Source organism: Drosophila guanche, unplaced genomic scaffold, assembly GCF_900245975.1.
Source record: "Drosophila guanche unplaced genomic scaffold, DGUA_6, whole genome shotgun sequence".
NCBI lineage: Eukaryota > Metazoa > Arthropoda > Insecta > Diptera > Drosophilidae > Drosophila > Drosophila guanche.
The window spans coordinates 1632309-1650494 of record NW_022995747.1 but is presented as its reverse complement, the minus strand read 5'-3'; the positions used below and the strand labels follow the sequence as shown (position 1 = coordinate 1650494).

The 18186-nt window shown below is 47.1% G+C and overlaps 6 protein-coding genes across 6 annotated transcripts in view; 2 read left to right on the top strand and 4 right to left on the bottom strand.

Annotated features, from left to right (window-relative positions):
- The first annotated feature begins 821 nt into the window (after positions 1 to 821).
- LOC117583350 (adenosine deaminase 2) lies at positions 822 to 3122 on the top strand. Its single transcript, XM_034271619.1, has 7 exons — positions 822 to 896; positions 1153 to 1361; positions 1421 to 1918; positions 1968 to 2137; positions 2199 to 2380; positions 2441 to 2577; positions 2633 to 3122. Exons 2-7 carry the CDS (start codon positions 1295 to 1297, stop codon positions 3094 to 3096), a joined length of 1518 nt encoding a protein of 505 aa, XP_034127510.1. The 5' UTR covers positions 822 to 896; positions 1153 to 1294; the 3' UTR covers positions 3097 to 3122.
- Positions 3115 to 3926, bottom strand: LOC117583351 (low molecular weight phosphotyrosine protein phosphatase 1). The gene is made up of 4 exons (XM_034271621.1): positions 3794 to 3926; positions 3549 to 3733; positions 3312 to 3485; positions 3115 to 3246 (listed from the first exon to the last, which is right to left on the bottom strand). The coding sequence occupies exons 1-4, from the start codon at positions 3900 to 3902 to the stop codon at positions 3139 to 3141; spliced, it is 576 nt and encodes a 191-aa protein (XP_034127512.1). The 5' UTR covers positions 3903 to 3926; the 3' UTR covers positions 3115 to 3138.
- Positions 3927 to 3983: 57 nt separating this feature from the next.
- LOC117583352 (low molecular weight phosphotyrosine protein phosphatase 1) lies at positions 3984 to 4744 on the bottom strand. The gene is made up of 3 exons (XM_034271622.1): positions 4606 to 4744; positions 4196 to 4545; positions 3984 to 4142 (listed from the first exon to the last, which is right to left on the bottom strand). Exons 1-3 carry the CDS (start codon positions 4634 to 4636, stop codon positions 4059 to 4061), a joined length of 465 nt encoding a protein of 154 aa, XP_034127513.1. The 5' UTR covers positions 4637 to 4744; the 3' UTR covers positions 3984 to 4058.
- Positions 4745 to 4997: 253 nt separating this feature from the next.
- Positions 4998 to 5841, bottom strand: LOC117582971 (low molecular weight phosphotyrosine protein phosphatase 2). Its single transcript, XM_034271091.1, has 3 exons — positions 5732 to 5841; positions 5298 to 5650; positions 4998 to 5240 (listed from the first exon to the last, which is right to left on the bottom strand). Exons 1-3 carry the CDS (start codon positions 5760 to 5762, stop codon positions 5145 to 5147), a joined length of 480 nt encoding a protein of 159 aa, XP_034126982.1. The 5' UTR covers positions 5763 to 5841; the 3' UTR covers positions 4998 to 5144.
- Positions 5842 to 8280: 2439 nt separating this feature from the next.
- The window catches only part of LOC117583838, a 43668-nt gene continuing 33762 nt past the window's right edge, over positions 8281 to 18186 (top strand). Inside the window, exon 1 of the mRNA XM_034272443.1 lies at positions 8281 to 9121. The gene's annotated coding sequence lies outside the window, so the exon portion shown is untranslated. The remainder of the gene's footprint in view (positions 9122 to 18186) is intronic.
- On the bottom strand, positions 10689 to 11501 carry LOC117583846 (ubiquitin-conjugating enzyme E2 G1). The gene is made up of 2 exons (XM_034272465.1): positions 11376 to 11501; positions 10689 to 11315 (listed from the first exon to the last, which is right to left on the bottom strand). The coding sequence occupies exon 2, from the start codon at positions 11296 to 11298 to the stop codon at positions 10795 to 10797; it is 504 nt and encodes a 167-aa protein (XP_034128356.1). The 5' UTR covers positions 11299 to 11315; positions 11376 to 11501; the 3' UTR covers positions 10689 to 10794.

Sequence of the window (18186 nt, the reverse complement as noted above, 5' to 3'; positions counted from 1 at the left end):
TTCACTAAACTGATGCTTGACATTGACTGTGATAAGGGGGGACCGTTCATTATAATAGAAGGTAGTACTATGGTCAAGAGCTCTCTGTGTCACTCAAGTATACGTTTTTTCTCAAACTAAATGCATAGATCTTTGGCAGCGCGAATTAGGCGTACAGTTGATGGAATTAATGTTCATACTTCAGCCTGAAAGTAGGCATGGACTTCGATTTCTAGACAGAACTTTCACATTTGTTTTCCGATTCCTTTTAGTTCTTATTTGCAGCTTTATTTTGAATGTCAGAAATAATTTGCATATTTATTTGATTATTTATGCCTCATTACAGCAATTACACGCAGAGAAAAAAAACACTACAACTTGAAGAAGAACTTAAGACTTGTACAGAAATATTTGCACAGAGCGTGGAACACATGAAAATCTAATTAAAATATGTGAGTAAATATCTAGATGGAAGATTCGATTTTCCACAAATGTAGCTAAATATATTTAAATGAAAGTTTTTTCTCCAGGTGTAAGAATGAATTCATAAAATTTCAAGCACATGCTTAGGCTCAATTCCCGCTGTCTAATTAAGTTGTGCACAAACAAATCAGCGGATAAATAAACATTACAAGCCCAATTCATGCCGCGGCAGTTATTTTCTTAAATGACAACAGAAAAGGTGCGCTCACCTTCGGTGTACTTTATTTTTCTGCTGTTTATTGGGAGGATAATTGTGGCAGCTGAAATTACAGTCGGCACACGGCGCACGGCAGCTGGAGGAACTTTGTAATCAAGAAGCGCGTCCGCAAACGTCAGTGAAAATAGTTGCCAAAATAGAAACAAAAACCAGAAAAATAATCGAAAAGTAAATAGTTAAAAAATCAGCGAAGTATGGAACTCACTTAATATTCAAGGTACGTATTTCTAAGCAACAAAAAGAAATAAAACTATTAGAACAAAATTGTTTTTTTTTCGGCAATGCGTTAAGAGCTACCACTCTAGGGTCTCGGCTCGGCTTCATTCCAGGTTTATCGCTTAATGAGTTGATTGCAGAGAGCCCTCCCCAATAAGTGGGCTCCAGCAATGATTGTGTCACAATTATAGTTATTTTTTCCATGTCTTTTTGCCAACTCTTTTTGTCAACGGCCCCGCCATGGAGGGTTCTCTCAGTTCTCAACGTTCACTGCGAACGAACGGGCGTGTGGCGCGGCGAAAGAAAAAGAAAAATTCCTGACATAGAAATCAACGTGTTCGATTCGAGTCAATATTTGCATAACAACAAATCGAGAACGCGACAGAGTCCTGCCACATAATGAGGCGATGTTCGTTGCTGCTGTTGCTGCCGCACCTGCTGTCGGTTCAAGCGCAAAGCCAACTAAGTAAGAGCCTTCCCATGGGTACTGCCTCCACTTAAATCCTCACTCTCTCCTCTGTTCAGGCTACGAGCAGGCACGCCAAGCGGTGCTCATGGCGGAGGAGGAGCTCATGACTGGCGGCCACACGTATCTCAGCACGCGGGAGGCCAAAGCGGATGACAGCTTCATGCAGTACAAGCTGGGGGAACTGGCGCAGGGTTTTCGCAATGCCGAGCAGAATGCTGCTGCCATGCACTTCTTCAAGGCCAAGCCGCTGATCGATCGGAGCGGCGTCTTTCGCTTTCTGCAAGAGATGCCCAAGGGCGCGGTGCTGCACCTGCACAACTCTGCCTCGGTCAGCTCCAAGTGGGTGGTGAAGAACATGTCCTACATGCCCGGGATGCTGCGCTGCACCACGAGCACGGGTCGCAGTGTGCTCACCTTTCGACGCACACCCAAGGAGCACGAGTGCCAGTCAGGGTATGTGCGGGTCGCCGATGAGCGGAGAAGTTCCATTGATCCGCTGGTCTACGATCAGAATTTTGAGCGGCTCATCAATCTGTATACCCCCGTGCCAGAGCGTGAGTTGGGAGCAGCTTCACAAGAACTTCGCTGACCTTTCCCTTTCAGTGGAGTATCCAACAATCACCAAGGTCTGGGATCGCTTTCAGAGCATGTTTCGAACGTTTGGCGATGCCATTAATTATTTGCCTGCCTTTCGCGCCTACCACTGGCAAATGCTCGAGGAGCTGTACAACGATAATGTGATGTACGCGGAGATTCGCAGCGGTTTTTCACGGGTAAGGTATAAATATATTTCCATTGCAAGATAAACGGAAGTTTAAACCAATTTGCCAGCAGCTTTACGATGCCAGTGGAAGGACCTTCTCGCGGGAGCGCACCATTCAAGAGTTTTATGCCTTAAATGAGAAATTTGTGCGGCTGCATCCGGACTTTCTGGGCATCAAACTCATCTATGCCGTCCATCGTGGCCATGACGTGGATCAAATCGGTCAACTCGTTGAGGATTTTCGGCAATTGCAGTAAGGAGAACGAAGCTTCAAGCGTAGTTTCCCCACTGATTTCTGTTTCTTTTTCTATAGCAAAGCCTTTCCCAACTTTGTTGTGGGCTTCGATCTGGTGGGACAGGAGGACAAGGGCCAGCCGCTGTATAAGCTATTGCCTGCTTTGAAGGATCTGCCGCCAAAAGCGCACTTTTTTCTGCACGCGGGAGAGACGAGTGAGTGGTTCAAGGGAGCCTCAAGGATTCCCAGCTAAGACTTGCTCCATTTCAGATTGGTTTGGCGCCTCCACGGACATCAATCTGCTCGATGCGCTGCTGCTCAATAGCACCCGCATCGGACATGGCTATGCGCTGGCCAAGCACCCGATACTCCTGAATGCGGTGAAGACTCGCCAGATAGCCATCGAAGTGAGTCCCATCTCGAATCAGGTGCTGCACTTGCTGTGGGACATGCGCAACCATCCGGCTGCCCAGTACCTGGCGCTGGATGTGCCGCTGGTCATATGCAACGATGATCCGGGCTTCTGGAATGCCAAGGCCTTGAGCTACGACTTTTACTATGCCATCATGAGTCTGGCACCCAACAACGCTGGACTGCGAGTGCTCAAAACTCTGGTGTGGAACTCGGTGCGCTATTCGCTGCTCACGGAGAAGGAACAGAAGCGCGCCTATCAGATCCTGGAGCTGACTTGGTCACGTTTCATAGACAAAGTGCTGCAGGGCAGCGTCTTCTAAGTAAAGATCATTTTTTAACTATAAAATTTCTGTTTTGACTATTTAATTGCTAATTGTTTGCCGCTCTTTGCCCTTGTGCAGCTGCACAAAACGTTCGCAGCTCTCGCGGATCTGCTCGTAGGCAGCGTGGAAGCCGCTCATGCCTCGGGTCTGCGAAAGAAGAGATACAAAATCTAAGATACACAAATTGGAGAATAATTCCTTATGTTACTTACAAAATATGGATCCTCAATGATCTCATCTTCGATGCGGCCCAGAAAGCTGCCCAGCAGCATTATCTTGCACTGTGGCGGGGGCTGCAGTCTGTGGGCCATTTGGCGCAGCTCCGCCAGATTGCTGTGGTCCATGCCCAGCACGTAATCGAATTCGTAAAAGTCTTGCGGCGTTATCTAAAGCAGAAGGGCATAGATTGTAGATTATAGCTCTTGGTATGTGTACTCCCAACCGCTTACCAGCCGTCCCAAGTGTGCTGTCTTTAGGCCATGCTGCTGCAGCAATTGCTGGCCACGTCCCTGTGGCAATGTGCCCACATTCCAATCTCGGAGACCCGCGCTGTCCGTTTGCCAGTCCTCCAATTGTTGTTTCAATATCAAATGGTTCAGCACAGCCTCCGCCATGGGCGAGCGACAAGTGTTGCCTGTAATGTACATTTGTTTATGAAATTAATAAACATTTAATAGCATTTATTGTGACTTACCAATGCACACGAAAAGCACCTTCATCGTGGGGGAAACCAAAACGAACTGCAGCTTGCAGGTGCGGACTGACTCATTTCTGAAGTGAATTTCACAACACAGCTTCGGCATGCCGAATATTGTATGCCCTTCGTGTTGGACAATCAATAAATTTCTATTGGGTGGTCGCACATTTTACAGCACTGAAACCAGTTGCCGCTTTGTACCAAACATTTATTAGTTGAACTTGCACTATGAGTATATATTAGATATATCACAAAAACACATTTAAGCCAAACGCTCCTTCATGAAGGCGGCACAGGCCACCACACACTGCTGATAGGCGGTCTCAAAGCCAGCGGCACCACGTTCCTACAAGGTCAAAGCGGTCATTGGGGAACGTATCTTGAAGCTAAGCAACTCACATAGTAGGGATCCTCAATGATGCGATTCTTGGGCTCCAGCCCAAAGTCACCCAGCATGAGCAGCTCCGCCTTGGAGCCCTTGGGCGCCAGCCGTCGCAGCTCGCTCATGTTGTCCTCGTCCATGCCGAATATAAAGTCGAATTCGGTAAAGTCCTTTTTGTGGATCTGCCTCACAATGTGCGTGCACTTGAGATCATGCTGGGCCAACGTGCTGATGGCTCGTGGATCCGCGCGGTTGCCCACATGCCAAGGCCCAATCGCCGCACTGTCCACCACAACATTCTGCTTGTGCGCCTTCTCCAGCGTGTCCACCATCACCACCTCCGCAATGGGGGAGCGGCAGATGTTACCTGCAAGGTCACAGCGTCAAAGATTATACTTTAAATGTAGAATTTAATAGAATTATTTACCCAAACAAATCATGAGAATTTTTTGCACCATTTTTTGTGTGGTTGTTTATCGGAATTGGATGGGCTGTCGATATTTTCTTGAGCAGGGTATGCTCGGTGTTGCTTTGGAAATGTTCTTATTATTTAAACAATATGATGCTATGTTTATTGGTTTGTTTGTGGTAGTATGTAAGAGTATAACAAGTTATATAATGTAGTGTGATGTCATTTCATGGAATTTGATTCATTGACTATCACAGATAATTACATATATTAATTATCCTATATTAACTGCTTTTTAACAAAATTGTTTAATTATCATCGTTATCGTCTAACCAATCACCAATGGAAGGTGGTTTCATGGATTTTTTTATTTTTATTTATTTAGTATCGTCAAATATTAATAAATTCATATTTTATATAGTTGTGTGCTTTTAGTGCGTTCAATTTGTATTCCTAGTCGACGTATATCGATACTTTACTGCGATAACACACAGCTGATTGCTGCGTCGTTCCAGGTTCATTTGCAGCTTAAAAGGTGCGCCATATTTGAATTTGGTTTACCAGATTTCATTCATTTGCGCTTGTTTCAGAAATTTCTCACAGGCAATGGTGCATTGTTCGTAAATCTTTTTGAATGGAGCCAAGCCCATGAGCTGGAATGCATTACAATTAAATAAAACACCAAAAAGTGTTCATGCGGAACCTCTCACGTAGTATGGATCCTCGATGCTGCGCTCGTCCGGCTTTAGGCCAAAATCTCCAAGCAGCAGCAGCTTGGCCCTGCCACCTTTCGGTGCCAAATGCTTCAGCGATGCCAAGTTACTCCGATCCATGGCCAGTATGTAGTCGAATCTTTGAAAATCCTCCGGCTGCAGCTGACGCGCCACGCTGCTGCATTCGATGTTGTGCTCGTCCAGCACCCTCAGCGCACGCTCGTCCGGCCTGGAGCCGCAGTGCCAACCCTCAATGGCGGCGCTCTCCACATACCAATCCTCCTGCAGCCCCGCCCTGGCAATCTTGTCACGCATCACAGCCTCAGCAATGGGGGAGCGGCAAATGTTTCCTGCGTGTGCATGGCATTTGCATATTAATTAGTGGAATGGAATCTCTTTGCGGGGTTATGATTGTTCGTCCTGCTACGCACCCACGCAGACTATCAGCACGTTCTGTGGCATGTTTAAATATATTTCGAAATTTTAGTGTGGAGGTACAAGAAATGTTTTCTAAAGCAAAATTGACAACTAAATTCACAGTCAAGTTTTATTTCTAGCCTAAAGTAAACATCAAATTCGAGCGCAGCGTCAAGTGGGTAAAAATCTCTCGCTCTGTCTTCACACCTTCCAGGCACTTCCTGCTGCCTGCTGCACTTCATCCTGTTTACCCACGCCTTAAATGTAGTTTAAAAAGTTCAGACGGGGTCATCTGTCCCTACGGGAATCTCTACGGCTGCCATGAAGAGGTGATGAGCACTGTCCTGGTCCTCCGTCTCGCTGGTTGCCCATGAATATGCAAGAGGCTGCATCCGCTCCGGACAGGCTGGATTCCGAAATGTTTAATGACATTTAAGAAGACGATGACACTGCCCCGCCGCCGGCAGGTGACCAGGGAACAGACCTCCGTCTCTCAATTCTCATTTCTCAGACGGGCTGAAATAAAGTTGCTTTTAAAATAAATTCGGTTTGTTTTTGTTTTTGTTTTTGTAGAGGAAAAATCTGAGTTTTATGCAAATTGTATGCCCCAACCATTAAGGCAAACAAAAGCAGGCACCAGACGTCTGTCTGTACATAAAGTTTTGCCAAGTTTTTGTAGTTGTTAAATACCCTGGCAGGGGCATCCTTCCCTTTTAGACAGCTCGTAAAACAGTTCCTGTGGCACTAACCAGCTGATAGGGTATCAAGCGCGTCGTTCTCTTTGCTCTCTTCCCTTGCCTTCCCTTCGCTCTCTTGTTTGCTTGTTGTTTTTGTGACACGAGGAACTTCCAAGCGGGACTTCCAAGCGGGAGTGGAAGGCGGCTTTGACGGCATCAAAGTGAGCTTGTCGGATTGCAGACAAATGTTACGTACTCTCATCACACTCTTACATATGCAAATGTCCCTGGCTGGCTGGCTGGCTGGCTGGATGGCCTGGCATTGCTGCAGTGCGTCCTCCGCAATTGACAATTGTTGAAAATGCAAATGGAAATGGAAATGCAAAGACATGTGCACCACAACAAGAACAAAAACAACAACATGAAACGTGTACATATGCCACAAGAGGAGAGGCAGTGGCTAGGCGTTGTCAGTGCTATCATCATGCGGCGACAACGACGCTGGATAAGATAAACGCCACAGCTGGCGAGTCAACAACATGTTGCGGGGTACATGGAATTACTATGAAAAGAAAGGTCAGGCAGTGTGCAAATAAATGAAACACAAAATAGATTCTCAAGTGCAAATGAGTCAAAATGATAAGAGGTAGAAGAAAAACCAATCTTCTCTTCCCACCAGACATGACAAAACATGTCTTGGTCGAGCTGAACATCCATTTTGAATTTCACATTTTGCATTTGGCAAATGGAAAAGCGGAAAACCTGGCAAGTTAGCTGGCAGACAGCTTGTCTCTCTCTACCCCCAACTGCATCTCTGTATATCTGAGTGCTTATTTGTATCTGTATCTTTGCCTGTCGCTGCTGTCTGTCTGTCCAGTGTCTGTGCAGCTTCATCAAATATTTAGCGCCAGGCAGGCGTTGGCGGGGACGGCAAGTACGGGGGTTATACAAATAGGAGCATTGTGCTCGTTGAAAGTAAATACAAAACGGACGTAGCATAGCTTGGGATAACAAAGTTTGATAAACTATGAAAGCAGGACACCGACTTTGACAATACTCTAAGATATATTTCGTTTAGCTTAAAGTTCAATTTCGGTTAGAGAGCTGATTTCAAGCAGATTAAGTCGCATCCGTTTCCGCATACACATGTTTATATGCACGAAAAACAATCTTCCCACACTCCTACACACCCCATATACCCCTGCGTACGACCAGCATTCATTGAGGGGTCTAAACAGGGCAAAACTACCCTGTAATATGTTAGGGTGTGAGTGGGGGAGGCAGAGAGACAGCAGCAGCCGGCACAGTCAGCCAAAAAGCCGGCAACAACAAGCTCTGGCAACAAAAATCGGGGCGGAGTGCTGGCAACATGCTGCCGAGCTGAGTGGGACGGGCATGTTGCCAAAGTTCATGCCGGCAAACAAGGTACAGCTATAGAGGGTACAAAAAACATAACGGCCTCTTTGTGAGGCACCAAAGCGAGACATGAATGCACTTTAATGTGTTTACGATGCACACATAAACACACCCTCAACATCCTTCACAAACCCAAGAGCAAGGCAAGAGAGTTTATGGTCTCTACCTGTTTTATTTATACCCTGCCGGCGACCATGCAAGCAAAACTGCATTTGTGTGCGTGCTGTCAACAGACTGCATTTGACTGTCTGTGTGCATTTATCTCGTTTCGACTTGAAACTGCAGCAACCGTGGTGCCAAAAGTGACGAGCAAGTGGCTGGACACCATACAACTGTAAACAGATCACAGTAAACCCAGGGAATTTGTCTGCCGTAAACAGAACTCAGCGCACATGTGTTTCTACCCACTGTGCAGTGGATCAAACAAATACTTGTTTTCAACGTTCAGTGGTGCTAGTAGTTGGCTTTTGGGTTTATTTTACTTGGAAACGTGAACCGAGGCGGACGTGTACGGCGCTACCTGCCTCTCTTCTCCTCTCGGACATAACGAAACGAAACGAACGCGGGCGCGTAGACAGCAGAATCGAAACTAAAGCGAAGCAAAGCAACCGCGCTATAAAAACACCAACAACAACAAACAGCTACGGCATCCCCTTTACCCCCACCGCGTGTGTGTGTGTTTGTCTTTAGTTTTATGGCGCGCGCGTCAGGTAGATTTTCGATCATTTTTGTTGTTGCCTCGGCGTGCGTTTAATGGCTAACAAAATCATCCATCCGCCTAAAGAGCTAAAGATTGCTAAACAAAAGCAAGTACAACGTAGTGTTTAGTGTAGTGCAGTGTACACTGTCCGGCTTCTAGTGCCACAACTCGCGATTACTCATCATTGGCAGCGCGGAGTAACCAAAGAAGAGGAGAAAGAAGAGACGACGACATTTCACTGCGCTTCATGGTGGTTTCTCGGTACCTGTCCCGGTCCCCAGTGTCCCAGTGTCCGCCCCAGTGATTTGTCTCTCGTTCTTTCGCATGCTCGTCGTTGCGGTTACAGCAACTTTTACGAAATCACACACAAAAACCAGTATCTGAGCCAGAGTATCTGTAAGATACAAGAAGGCAGCGCACCAGAGCACATATTGGAATTTACTTAACACGTATGCGACGCACCACCACTACCACGAATCAGCAGCACCAACACCACTACATCAATAACAGCACGAAAAACATCTCGAAAAACGGAGCCAGCCCCAGCGCTTGGTCTATTGGATTTTCAACGACACGAAACGGCTCTCACATCTGAAGTCCCGTCCCTCTGGGTAGGTACACACACACAAACACAACAGTCAAGAATTGGTCATAGAGTTTTCCCAGGAAAATTGAATGCCGCTCGCTCCGATCTGCTATCACTTGTTCAGCTGCGTTTTTTCTTTCCACCCTCGCCCTCGCTTGGCTAATGAAGCTGACCTGACCCGCAGCCCAGCTACCTGTTCGGATTGACCCTCAGCGGCAGTGCAGTGCCGCCGCCTCATAGGTTTTCCCATTCCCATTAGCCGATAGAAGATCTCCCTGCCCTCGCCCTGCCACATATCGAAAGCTATTTATAAATGCTGCCACCGTACCGGGTCCGAGTCGGATGGGACATCGAGTCACGGCTTACGCGCTGTGCGTTTGGTGGGGCCCAGGCTGAAGCCCCAGAGCCGGTTTTTGGCCCTGCCTGTCTGGCGGGGCCAGCATCAATTCAATTTCTACTGGCTGAGTGAGTTTTTTACTCGTATATGAAGAATCTTCATCTCCAACTCGAGTCTCTTCCTCTCTCCTCCTCCCTTTCCTCTTCAGTTCGAGTCTCTCAAGCTGGTTTCTTTTCTCTGGCTTTGTTTTCTTTCGTTTCGTTTTCGTTTTTTTAGCATTTGCTGATCACGTTGCTTCTGCTTTTGGCTCTACTCTGGCTGATGATGATGCTGTGGCTTATTGCCGCCAAGATTATTGCCGATTTTTTTGTTGCTGTCCGACTGGCTTCCCCAGTCCAAGAAGGTGCATGGCCTTATTTACCCACTTTCCGAATCGCTCACCGATTTGTGCCCGTTTTTTTGTGCTCTGTGCTGCTGAATCATACTCGCGACTCGACTCGACTCGAATCGTTTGAATACTTTAGCCAGACACACTGAATCGGGCACACCCAAGCCCATGGCTCCACTTCACCATTTTTAGCATTGACTCAACCTCAAACAATGCACGGCCAGGCACAGTGGAGCATTGTTGTGGACCCAACCCAACCCAACCCTTTGCGGCCACAGAATGGAGTTAAAATCAAAATGCAAAACTTGTTGCTAATAAACAACAATTACAGCAAAACAGAAACAAGTTCAGCTAACCACAAAAATGCCCAGGAGCAAACAGACACACACATGGCAGCAGCAGCAGGCCCCAAAGGCAGAGTCAGATACAGACCAAGAGCCAGGAAGACGCAGACCAACTGGCCACAGGCCCCTGTCACAGCGGCAATTTTGTGTTTTTTGTTTGCAGTGTTATTTTTTTGTGCTGTTCTTCCTCTGAAGTAAGTGCCATGTGAAGACCAGCTGCGTCCGTTGGCCACAGCTAGAGCCAGAGTGCGGCCTGCAAAAGTGGCCATAACTGTGTCAGTGTGCAACTGGAAGTGGTCTAAGCCTATTAAGCTCAGCGCTTGGCTTAGGATCGCTTGGCCTGGTCAGCAGCGCTCTCGAACGCCTCAATGTTGAGTGCGATTAAGCCTAATTAGTGGCGACAGACACAGTCACAGAATTGGCAGTCCAGAGTGGTGGGTGCCGTGGGTTGGGGTCTGCCCTAATTAGATGAGCTGCCAATTAAGAGTTATGCCAGCAGAGCAGCTGCTTTTTGCCACTTTCGTTGGATGTGCGCACAGAGAGAGAATCTTTTTATGAACTCGCAAACTTTATGGTAAAGTATTTTTGCTATTATTTGTTGTTGCCTCAACCTCAATGCCCCTCAATGTCTACACCTCCTCCTGGCTGCGTCGCACGCAGCGTGCAACTTTGCGCTTGAACTCCGCATGATCCTCGCGATACTCCTTGGCAGCATCCACATTGGCCGCAGACTCGCTATTTGGATCTGTCAACATCGATATAACCGATAGGAGTATCGTCTCCACGGTGTGCACGGGCAGCCAGCGCTCCTCGGCCTTCTCGTAGCCCCACTTGTCGTCGCCGGGTTCGTGCAGAATGGAAATGCAAACGTCGCCCGACTTGTCTATGTTGGGATGCCAGATCTCGGTGACAAACTTCATGTACGGCGGTCGCAGCGGATACTCCTTGGGAAAGATGAGATGTGCCTTGAAGCAGCCGCCCTCGTACAGCGTGTCCGCTGGCCCAATGATCACCACCTCCCACTTGAAGATGTCCGCGTCGTTGATCAAGCCAGCGGAGAAGCCCTCAACGGGATTTCGATGAAGCTCCGTGAGCTGACGACGCAGCAGCAGGGAGGCTTGCTGTTCAGACATGTTACTATAATACTAGACTGCGGATAAATGGAATACGGACATGGGCAAGGAGCTTTAGCTATGCGATTTCTACTTACTGGAATTTTGGCTACGAGTTTACTTATTTTTTGTATTTTTTTTTTGGTTTCCTTTACCGCTGAACAAGGCCGAATGCCACAGGCAACAGTTAATGCCAGAGCCTGCTCTGTTCCTGTTTTATTTTCAGCTGTCAAATGTTAAGATTTCAGCGTCAGATTTCGTGTAGTAGCCAGCTGAAAGGTTCATAATTCTTTAGCGATAATCTTTTGAAAGTTTCCATGTAGAATGTGGCCAAGGAACATAACTTTCTTTTATTTTCTTTGCTGTGTGCTGGTCTCTGGCCTTTTCCTTGATTACAAATTACTTGGCCTGGCTACTACTGCCTTTTGCCTTTTGGGTTTGCATGGAAATTATGATGGCTGCCACATTGTTGCCATTGCTCTTGGCTTTCGTAATTGCGCATACTGCAACTTCGACCACGACATGTGGCTGCCTCCCCACACACACACACACACACACACACACACACATCCACTCTCTGTGGCTTTTTTTTTTGCCAATTGCATTTTCGAATTGCGCCGTTTTGCCTGGCATTTCTGAATCCCCCCCTGGGGCAGATCTGCCTATCGCTGGAGCCCGAAATTATGTTGCCGCAAATGTGTGAATTGTTAATGTCTCTTTGCCAGCTTTGCCTGTGGCTGGATGCGGCTGTGGATTGTGCCTACCAGTATCTCTGTGTCTCTGTGGCTGACTTTTCATGTGGCGGCTGCCGTTTGGCGTTTCGGCGTTTCGGCATTGCCGGTTTTTCTAGTTTTTCCATCGCGTTTTCACAAATTCCAACAGAGTTTCAGTTTGAGTGGTAATATTTAGCTAGTCGTTGCTGCCACAGCAACAACATGTGTACACGCTGCTAACAAACAGAGCGGCAGGGAGGGGGAGAGGAAGATTCGAAATTTGCTGAATGCATTTCGAGTCTGTCTCTCTGGAGAAACATGTTTGGCCGCGCACACATAAGACTGACAGCTGCTGCTCTGCGGGTTCTGGTTCTTCCGCTGCACAACAAATGCCCATTTAAGTGCCACATGTCGTAGTAGCACGGGGGAAAGCGATATGATGCCATCGAGCGCTACGCCACGAACACGTGCCATAGTCATCATCACCATCCGCTGGCCCGTCCCAAACTCGTATTTCCATTTCGCCTGCGGGGGAAAAGTGTCGTCCGCCGCTCGTTTAAAGTGATAAAGTGGCATTGACTCCGAACCCATTTCTTTTCGTTTTGCCGAATTGATTTCCAATATTCATTAGGACTGGCCGCCCACCAACAGACAACGCCCACGCGCTGACTGGGGTCGTTGCCATGGCAGCGCTCGGCAAGTGGGATGTGGGAAGCGCAAGGGAAGGGGAAGCAGCCGCAGCAGCAGCAGCAACGTTCGTTTTCATTTCATTTCATTCTCTTATTTGTGTTTGGAGTGTGAGTGTTTTTTTGGTGGGCGTGCCCACAATGCGACAATTGCACTTCCGGCAACACGCGAACTTCCACGACCAGCAGCATGAAACAAATATTCGGCTCAGCCGCTGCGCTGCTCCGTTCCAAGCTGAATTTACCTACAAGGTGAGGTCTTTACCATAGGGAGTCTCCATCCCTTTCTAGCGCCAGTCGCCTTGCGCGTGGTGAATATGTCACCTGCTAAGTATATTCACCTTGCGCCGCTCTGCGCTGCTCTGCCGCTGCTTTGTCTCTGTTCTGCACTGCTCTAACGCTGCCGCTGCTCTTCTCTATTCTCTTTGTCTTTTTTTTGGGTTTGCTCTGGAGAGCAGGTGGCCCGGCCTCGCCTGTGTGCGTGCCTTAAATTGCTGGCTCATGTTGCGACCATCAAACAGCTGACAGCGTCGATCAATTGAAATTGCTTTTCATACACACAGCGAGTGCCGCTGTTCTCCCAGCATTATCCCCTATAGGGGTTAGGTGTGCATCGATCTACGGTAGTCTTGCGGTTAGTTTCTTGATGACTTCCTGCACCTAATGACCGAGCAACTGCGCAACCTGCTGGCTGGGGCACATATTAATAGTTCTTTTGTGGCAGTGCATTTCTCAAACAATCTCTAATAAAATAGTGGCCCCAAGGCGCCTCTTTCTCTTACTCACTCTCTGTGTGCACTTCTCATAAATTCAAGTTAAGTGAGTGACCAACAGGATTTCATTTCTTTATTGGCGCTTTGAGTTATGCCCATTCCCATAACCATATACACAGTGAACGCTCCCAGTACACTCCTCGTACACTTGTACTCCGAACATAATTTCCAATTGCATGTAGAAAAAAAGTGGAAAAAAATTGCACTGCACACAGAGTTGGCCATTACCCCAGGCCCCCACCCTACACCCAGACTCTGGGTAGAACAAAACAATGCTAAAGAGAGAACTCAATAAATTGCAGAAGAGCGAAAAGTGGAAAGAACGCAAAATAAACAGAATAAAGCGAAGAGGAAAAAAATCAAAAGCAAAAGCAAAAGCATGCAGCAAGCAGCTTTCCCACTTGCAGTTTTAATGTGTTTTGTGCGTTGCTCCTCGCTTTATAATTGAGTTGCCAGTTGGAGCCGAAGTTGCGGGCAGGCAGCGGCAGAACCAACACTGTTCCCCAGAGGCAGAACTAGTAGCAAAAGTGGGAGGGCACAGAGTGGGAGCTGCTATTGCCCCTGCCCGTGTGCACTGAATGCGAAAAAGTTTCAACTGAAACGCGATATTCTTATACATTTTTTCGTTCCTCCTCCTTGCTTTTTTTTTGTGCATTATTATTATTCTCATAATAATCAGACGGCAGCTGGGACGGACTTACCTTTTGTGCAATGCATTCAAATGGAAATGGCAGACGGACGCTTTGGGGATCTGCTGCACTGCCGCTGAGAGACAAAAGCCTGGTCCGTAATGAGCGCTTCCGTCAAAACCCAAGCAGAGACACACAGACACAGACACAGACAGTCGTGGCCCAAAAAACGGGACAGCATTTAAAAGCGCATTTCCATGCTGCCAACTTCCATATATTACGTATGTATGTATATGAAATGTGGTCAGGGCGTGTAGCTTTTATGCCCCACACATAATCACTCAATTCGTTGCTTCATTAACGTTGCGGGCTTTTCCTGGTATTCATGTGTGAAGTGTAAGGCGTTCTGCGTACCATATTTCATAACTCATAACAAATGAGCAAAAGTGTGCTACTGGGATCTCCTCCAGCACAGACCCCTTGCCCCTCCAAATGAGCCGTTAGACAACGCTGATGGGCCGCTCAGAGTTCATTTACTCCGTCGCGGCGCTGCTCTTTTTTTGTTTTGTTACCAAGAAAATTCTGTTAAAAGCAGCAAAGCAAAGCACTATTTGTAGTTTTTATTTCTTTTTTTTTGAAAATGCTTGACTTGTCTTTTTTTTATATTTTCTTTGTCGTGTTCCGGGCTGAAAGCAGAATCCAAGCTTGGCCTAAAAAAGTGCTTATTAAATTTAATGACAGCACGTTTGCTTGCGAAAAGCGATTTGAGTTTTGTTTAGAGTTGTTTTTGTAGTTTTTCGTTGCTCTTTTTCCAACCTTTAGTTATAGCGTTTTTTAGTCGGTTTATTAGCGGAGAGTCTGTGGCACAAAGGCCATAACAGCACAGTCTTTAAGTTTAATTATGTGGCAGTGGCACTCTCCATGAAGTGGATACTTGCAGAGTTTTCAATTGAAAGTTGGTTTTTTTGATTTGTTGATGCTTAGATAATAGTTTGTTTCCTTTAACATGACGTAGAGGGAAGCTTAAGGACAAAGAAACAGCCATTAATCCTGGACAGATCTCCGTCAGCTTTTGAGAAATTTGTGCCGCCCATCAACGTCATTTGGGACATCCCCCTGACTGCAGCTCTTGGCCAACAGTCTTTGCATTTCTCATAATTATGCGCAACAAACTGGCATACAATTTATGACCAGCAGACAGACATTTTGGCATTTTGCGGCAGTGAAAGTATTTTAATTAAATGCCCTAACCGCAACGCTGGACTCTGGGACCTTCAATCACCATTTAGACCTGCAGCTTATGAGGCGGTAATTCGCAATTTCAGAGCCATTATTCAACTGGTTTCTGTACTCCACGCTGGGAAGAAAGCAGACACGAGGGACGTGCTCGTTGAACTTCAAATTGTGCGCGAAAAAAGTGAAATTTGTAGTCTCCAGATCTTCAAAGCGGGAAGCGGGAAGCGGGGAGATAAATCTGTGGGCCAAGCGGGAAGGAAGCAAACATTTGTAACATTAGCACAGTTCCCTCTATGCTAATTTCTTGACTCTTCCCAGCTGCGGATTTATGAAATGAATTTCGTTTTCGTTTTCGAAAGCAACAAACAGCCAAGAGCCAGAGCCCAAGACGACGCCACACGGAAGGGCAAAGCAGGAGCTGGTTGCGTGCCAAGGCGTTGGCCACAAATGTTGACTTTTATTCACACAATTACAGCCGGCAAATTTGCATTCATTTCCTCTGGCAGCAGTACACCTGTTCACCTGTTCACCTGCTGTTTGGCTGCTCCCTGCAGTGCCTGGGAGTCAGTGGAGCGTGTCCATGAGCCAGTCCGTCGCTTCACTTGTTAACAATTAAGCGACGAGCCCCGAACCCTTGACATTGTCTTGTGCACAATCTTTGACCTGAGAAACCCAAACCACCGATTGGTGACCATCTAATTAGCTTTCTTTGTGGACATTGAGCGCCTTTCTCGGTGCCAAAGTTTCGTTTTCAGCTCTGAAAATTTACATTTTTCCACAAGCAAACAACAAACAAAGTGGAGAGACCAGACCCATGGAAATGCTCAAAATTCCATTTCGGTTTGCTATAAATTATTCAAAACTGACCCGCGGGCTTTTATTGCTTTTGGTTTTTTGTTGCTTGTTTCGTTTTGTCTTTCACTGTGGGAATAACGTCTCGAAGCAGACATAAAACCAACAGTTTGAGCGGAAATTAACACAGATACTTACTACTCAAGCAGGAGGGCTCTCCAATGTCTGAACAACAATCTCCCTTCCTCTGTGTTATGACATTTCATTGGAATTGAGACGTGGAAGTGGAAAATGAAGCTGATGCCTGATGGCAGCTGGCAGATACGAGTGCGCAGACAGGTGAGGCCAGCGGCTTATGTTTGTTTTGGTCTAAATAGCCAGCAGATGACAGTGCAAAAGTCTAGCTGTCTACAGTTAGTATTTGATGCGGCATAACGAAAGAATGAAGAGGATTGGGCACACCAGAGACTTGAGTACTTTACAGTACAGATTGGTTCTCTTCTCCCTGTTGATTTCTTCTGCTGCCAATTAATAGCAAAGAAAATCCATTGATCTTATCGCATTAACCTGCATTTCCTGTTGTCTCTTGTCTGTGGCCCTTGCGGCTGCCGCTGTGCGTTCCATTTCGCTTCTCTGAACTTCGCCTGCAAGCGAATAAATTGTGCCAATTTTCTATATATATATATATATCAGCGGGTATCGCATGGCATGGGCCTCTGTACACACACATGGCCTGGCCACTTCATCACGCAGCGTTGGCCAAGCGTTGCTGCTGTTGCTGCTGTTGCATGCAACTAAGCGTCACCGAGGACGCCCAAGGGGCTGGGGCCAGCCTCCTGCTCTATTGTTCTGGCCGTGCTCGTGCTTGTGCTAGATTTATGCACTGCCAAGTGCCAGTCCCCCTCCTTTTGCACAGAGAGTTTCGATTTCAATTTAAGGCGGATGTTGGCTGTTCGTTTTAATTGCAGACTGCAGAATTATAATTCATAAATGAATGGTTTGCTCTTCTGGCTCTGCTGCTCTTCTGTTCTGTCTCAGGTTGCAGTTGTACTTGCCCCTTAAGGTGGCACTGAACTTTGCAGTCAATGAACGGGCTTGCGGCTCACTCTCGGCTGCGGTTCAGTGGCCAATGCACTTGACACTGGCACTGCCACTGCCAGGGAGGCTGCAATTTCCAGATTGAACTGAATGTCCGAGCCTATTGGCCGGCCACTCACTCACTTTCACTGATCGAAAGCGTGAAGCCAAAGTTTAATTGAATCTGTGCAGCTGCTTCTGCCAGCAGCAATGATTGGTAACATTCAATGGACGCGAGCCTCTTACCAACTTTCAAACCGTTGGCCGTTTGAAAGTTATTGGCCGCAAGTGTGTGGCTACACACCGCCAACCCCTTGCAACACACACACACACACACACTCGTGCAGCCGCCAACTCGCAGCAAAACTAAACAGAGAAACGTGTCAGCAACTCTGCCGTCTGCCGTCTGCCGTCTGCCGTCTGCGGTCTGTCGCCTGAAAGAAAGAAAAGAAAATAAAAACTTCGACTTGGCTTTCCACTTCGAGAGTTGCGACAAAATCAATAAGAAAACTTGGCTTCGAAGTGAAGTAAAATGGGCCAAGACGGGATGGAGGGGAGGCAGGCAGCCAGCAGGCAGCCAGCAGGCAGCCAGCAGCCAGCCAGCAGCTCCTCAAAATCAGGGGCGTGCCCCCGTTGCAGCAATTTGTTATACGCGTCGCCTTAAATTGGGTCACCAAAAAATGTTCAATTATTTGCTGTTGCGTCGCCGATGTTGGGTGAAATGCAGCGGCGTGCCACCAAACGGGGCCAGTCGCCCTCTACCCCACCCTCCCCCTCGCCCTTTGGGTGAAGTTGGGGTGTGCGGAGGGGCGTGGAGCTGGCGCACATTGATTTTGGGCTTACACAAAACTCGTTTTCTCTGTTGATGCAAGCGAGATTTGTGTCTCTTTTTTTATTTGCTGTCAGCCGTGGGCGGGAGTTCTCTCTTTATTTTGGAATGCGACGATTTTTGATACACTTTGGGAGCAGAGTTACAAGTTAATTCTTATCTGTTTATTCATTT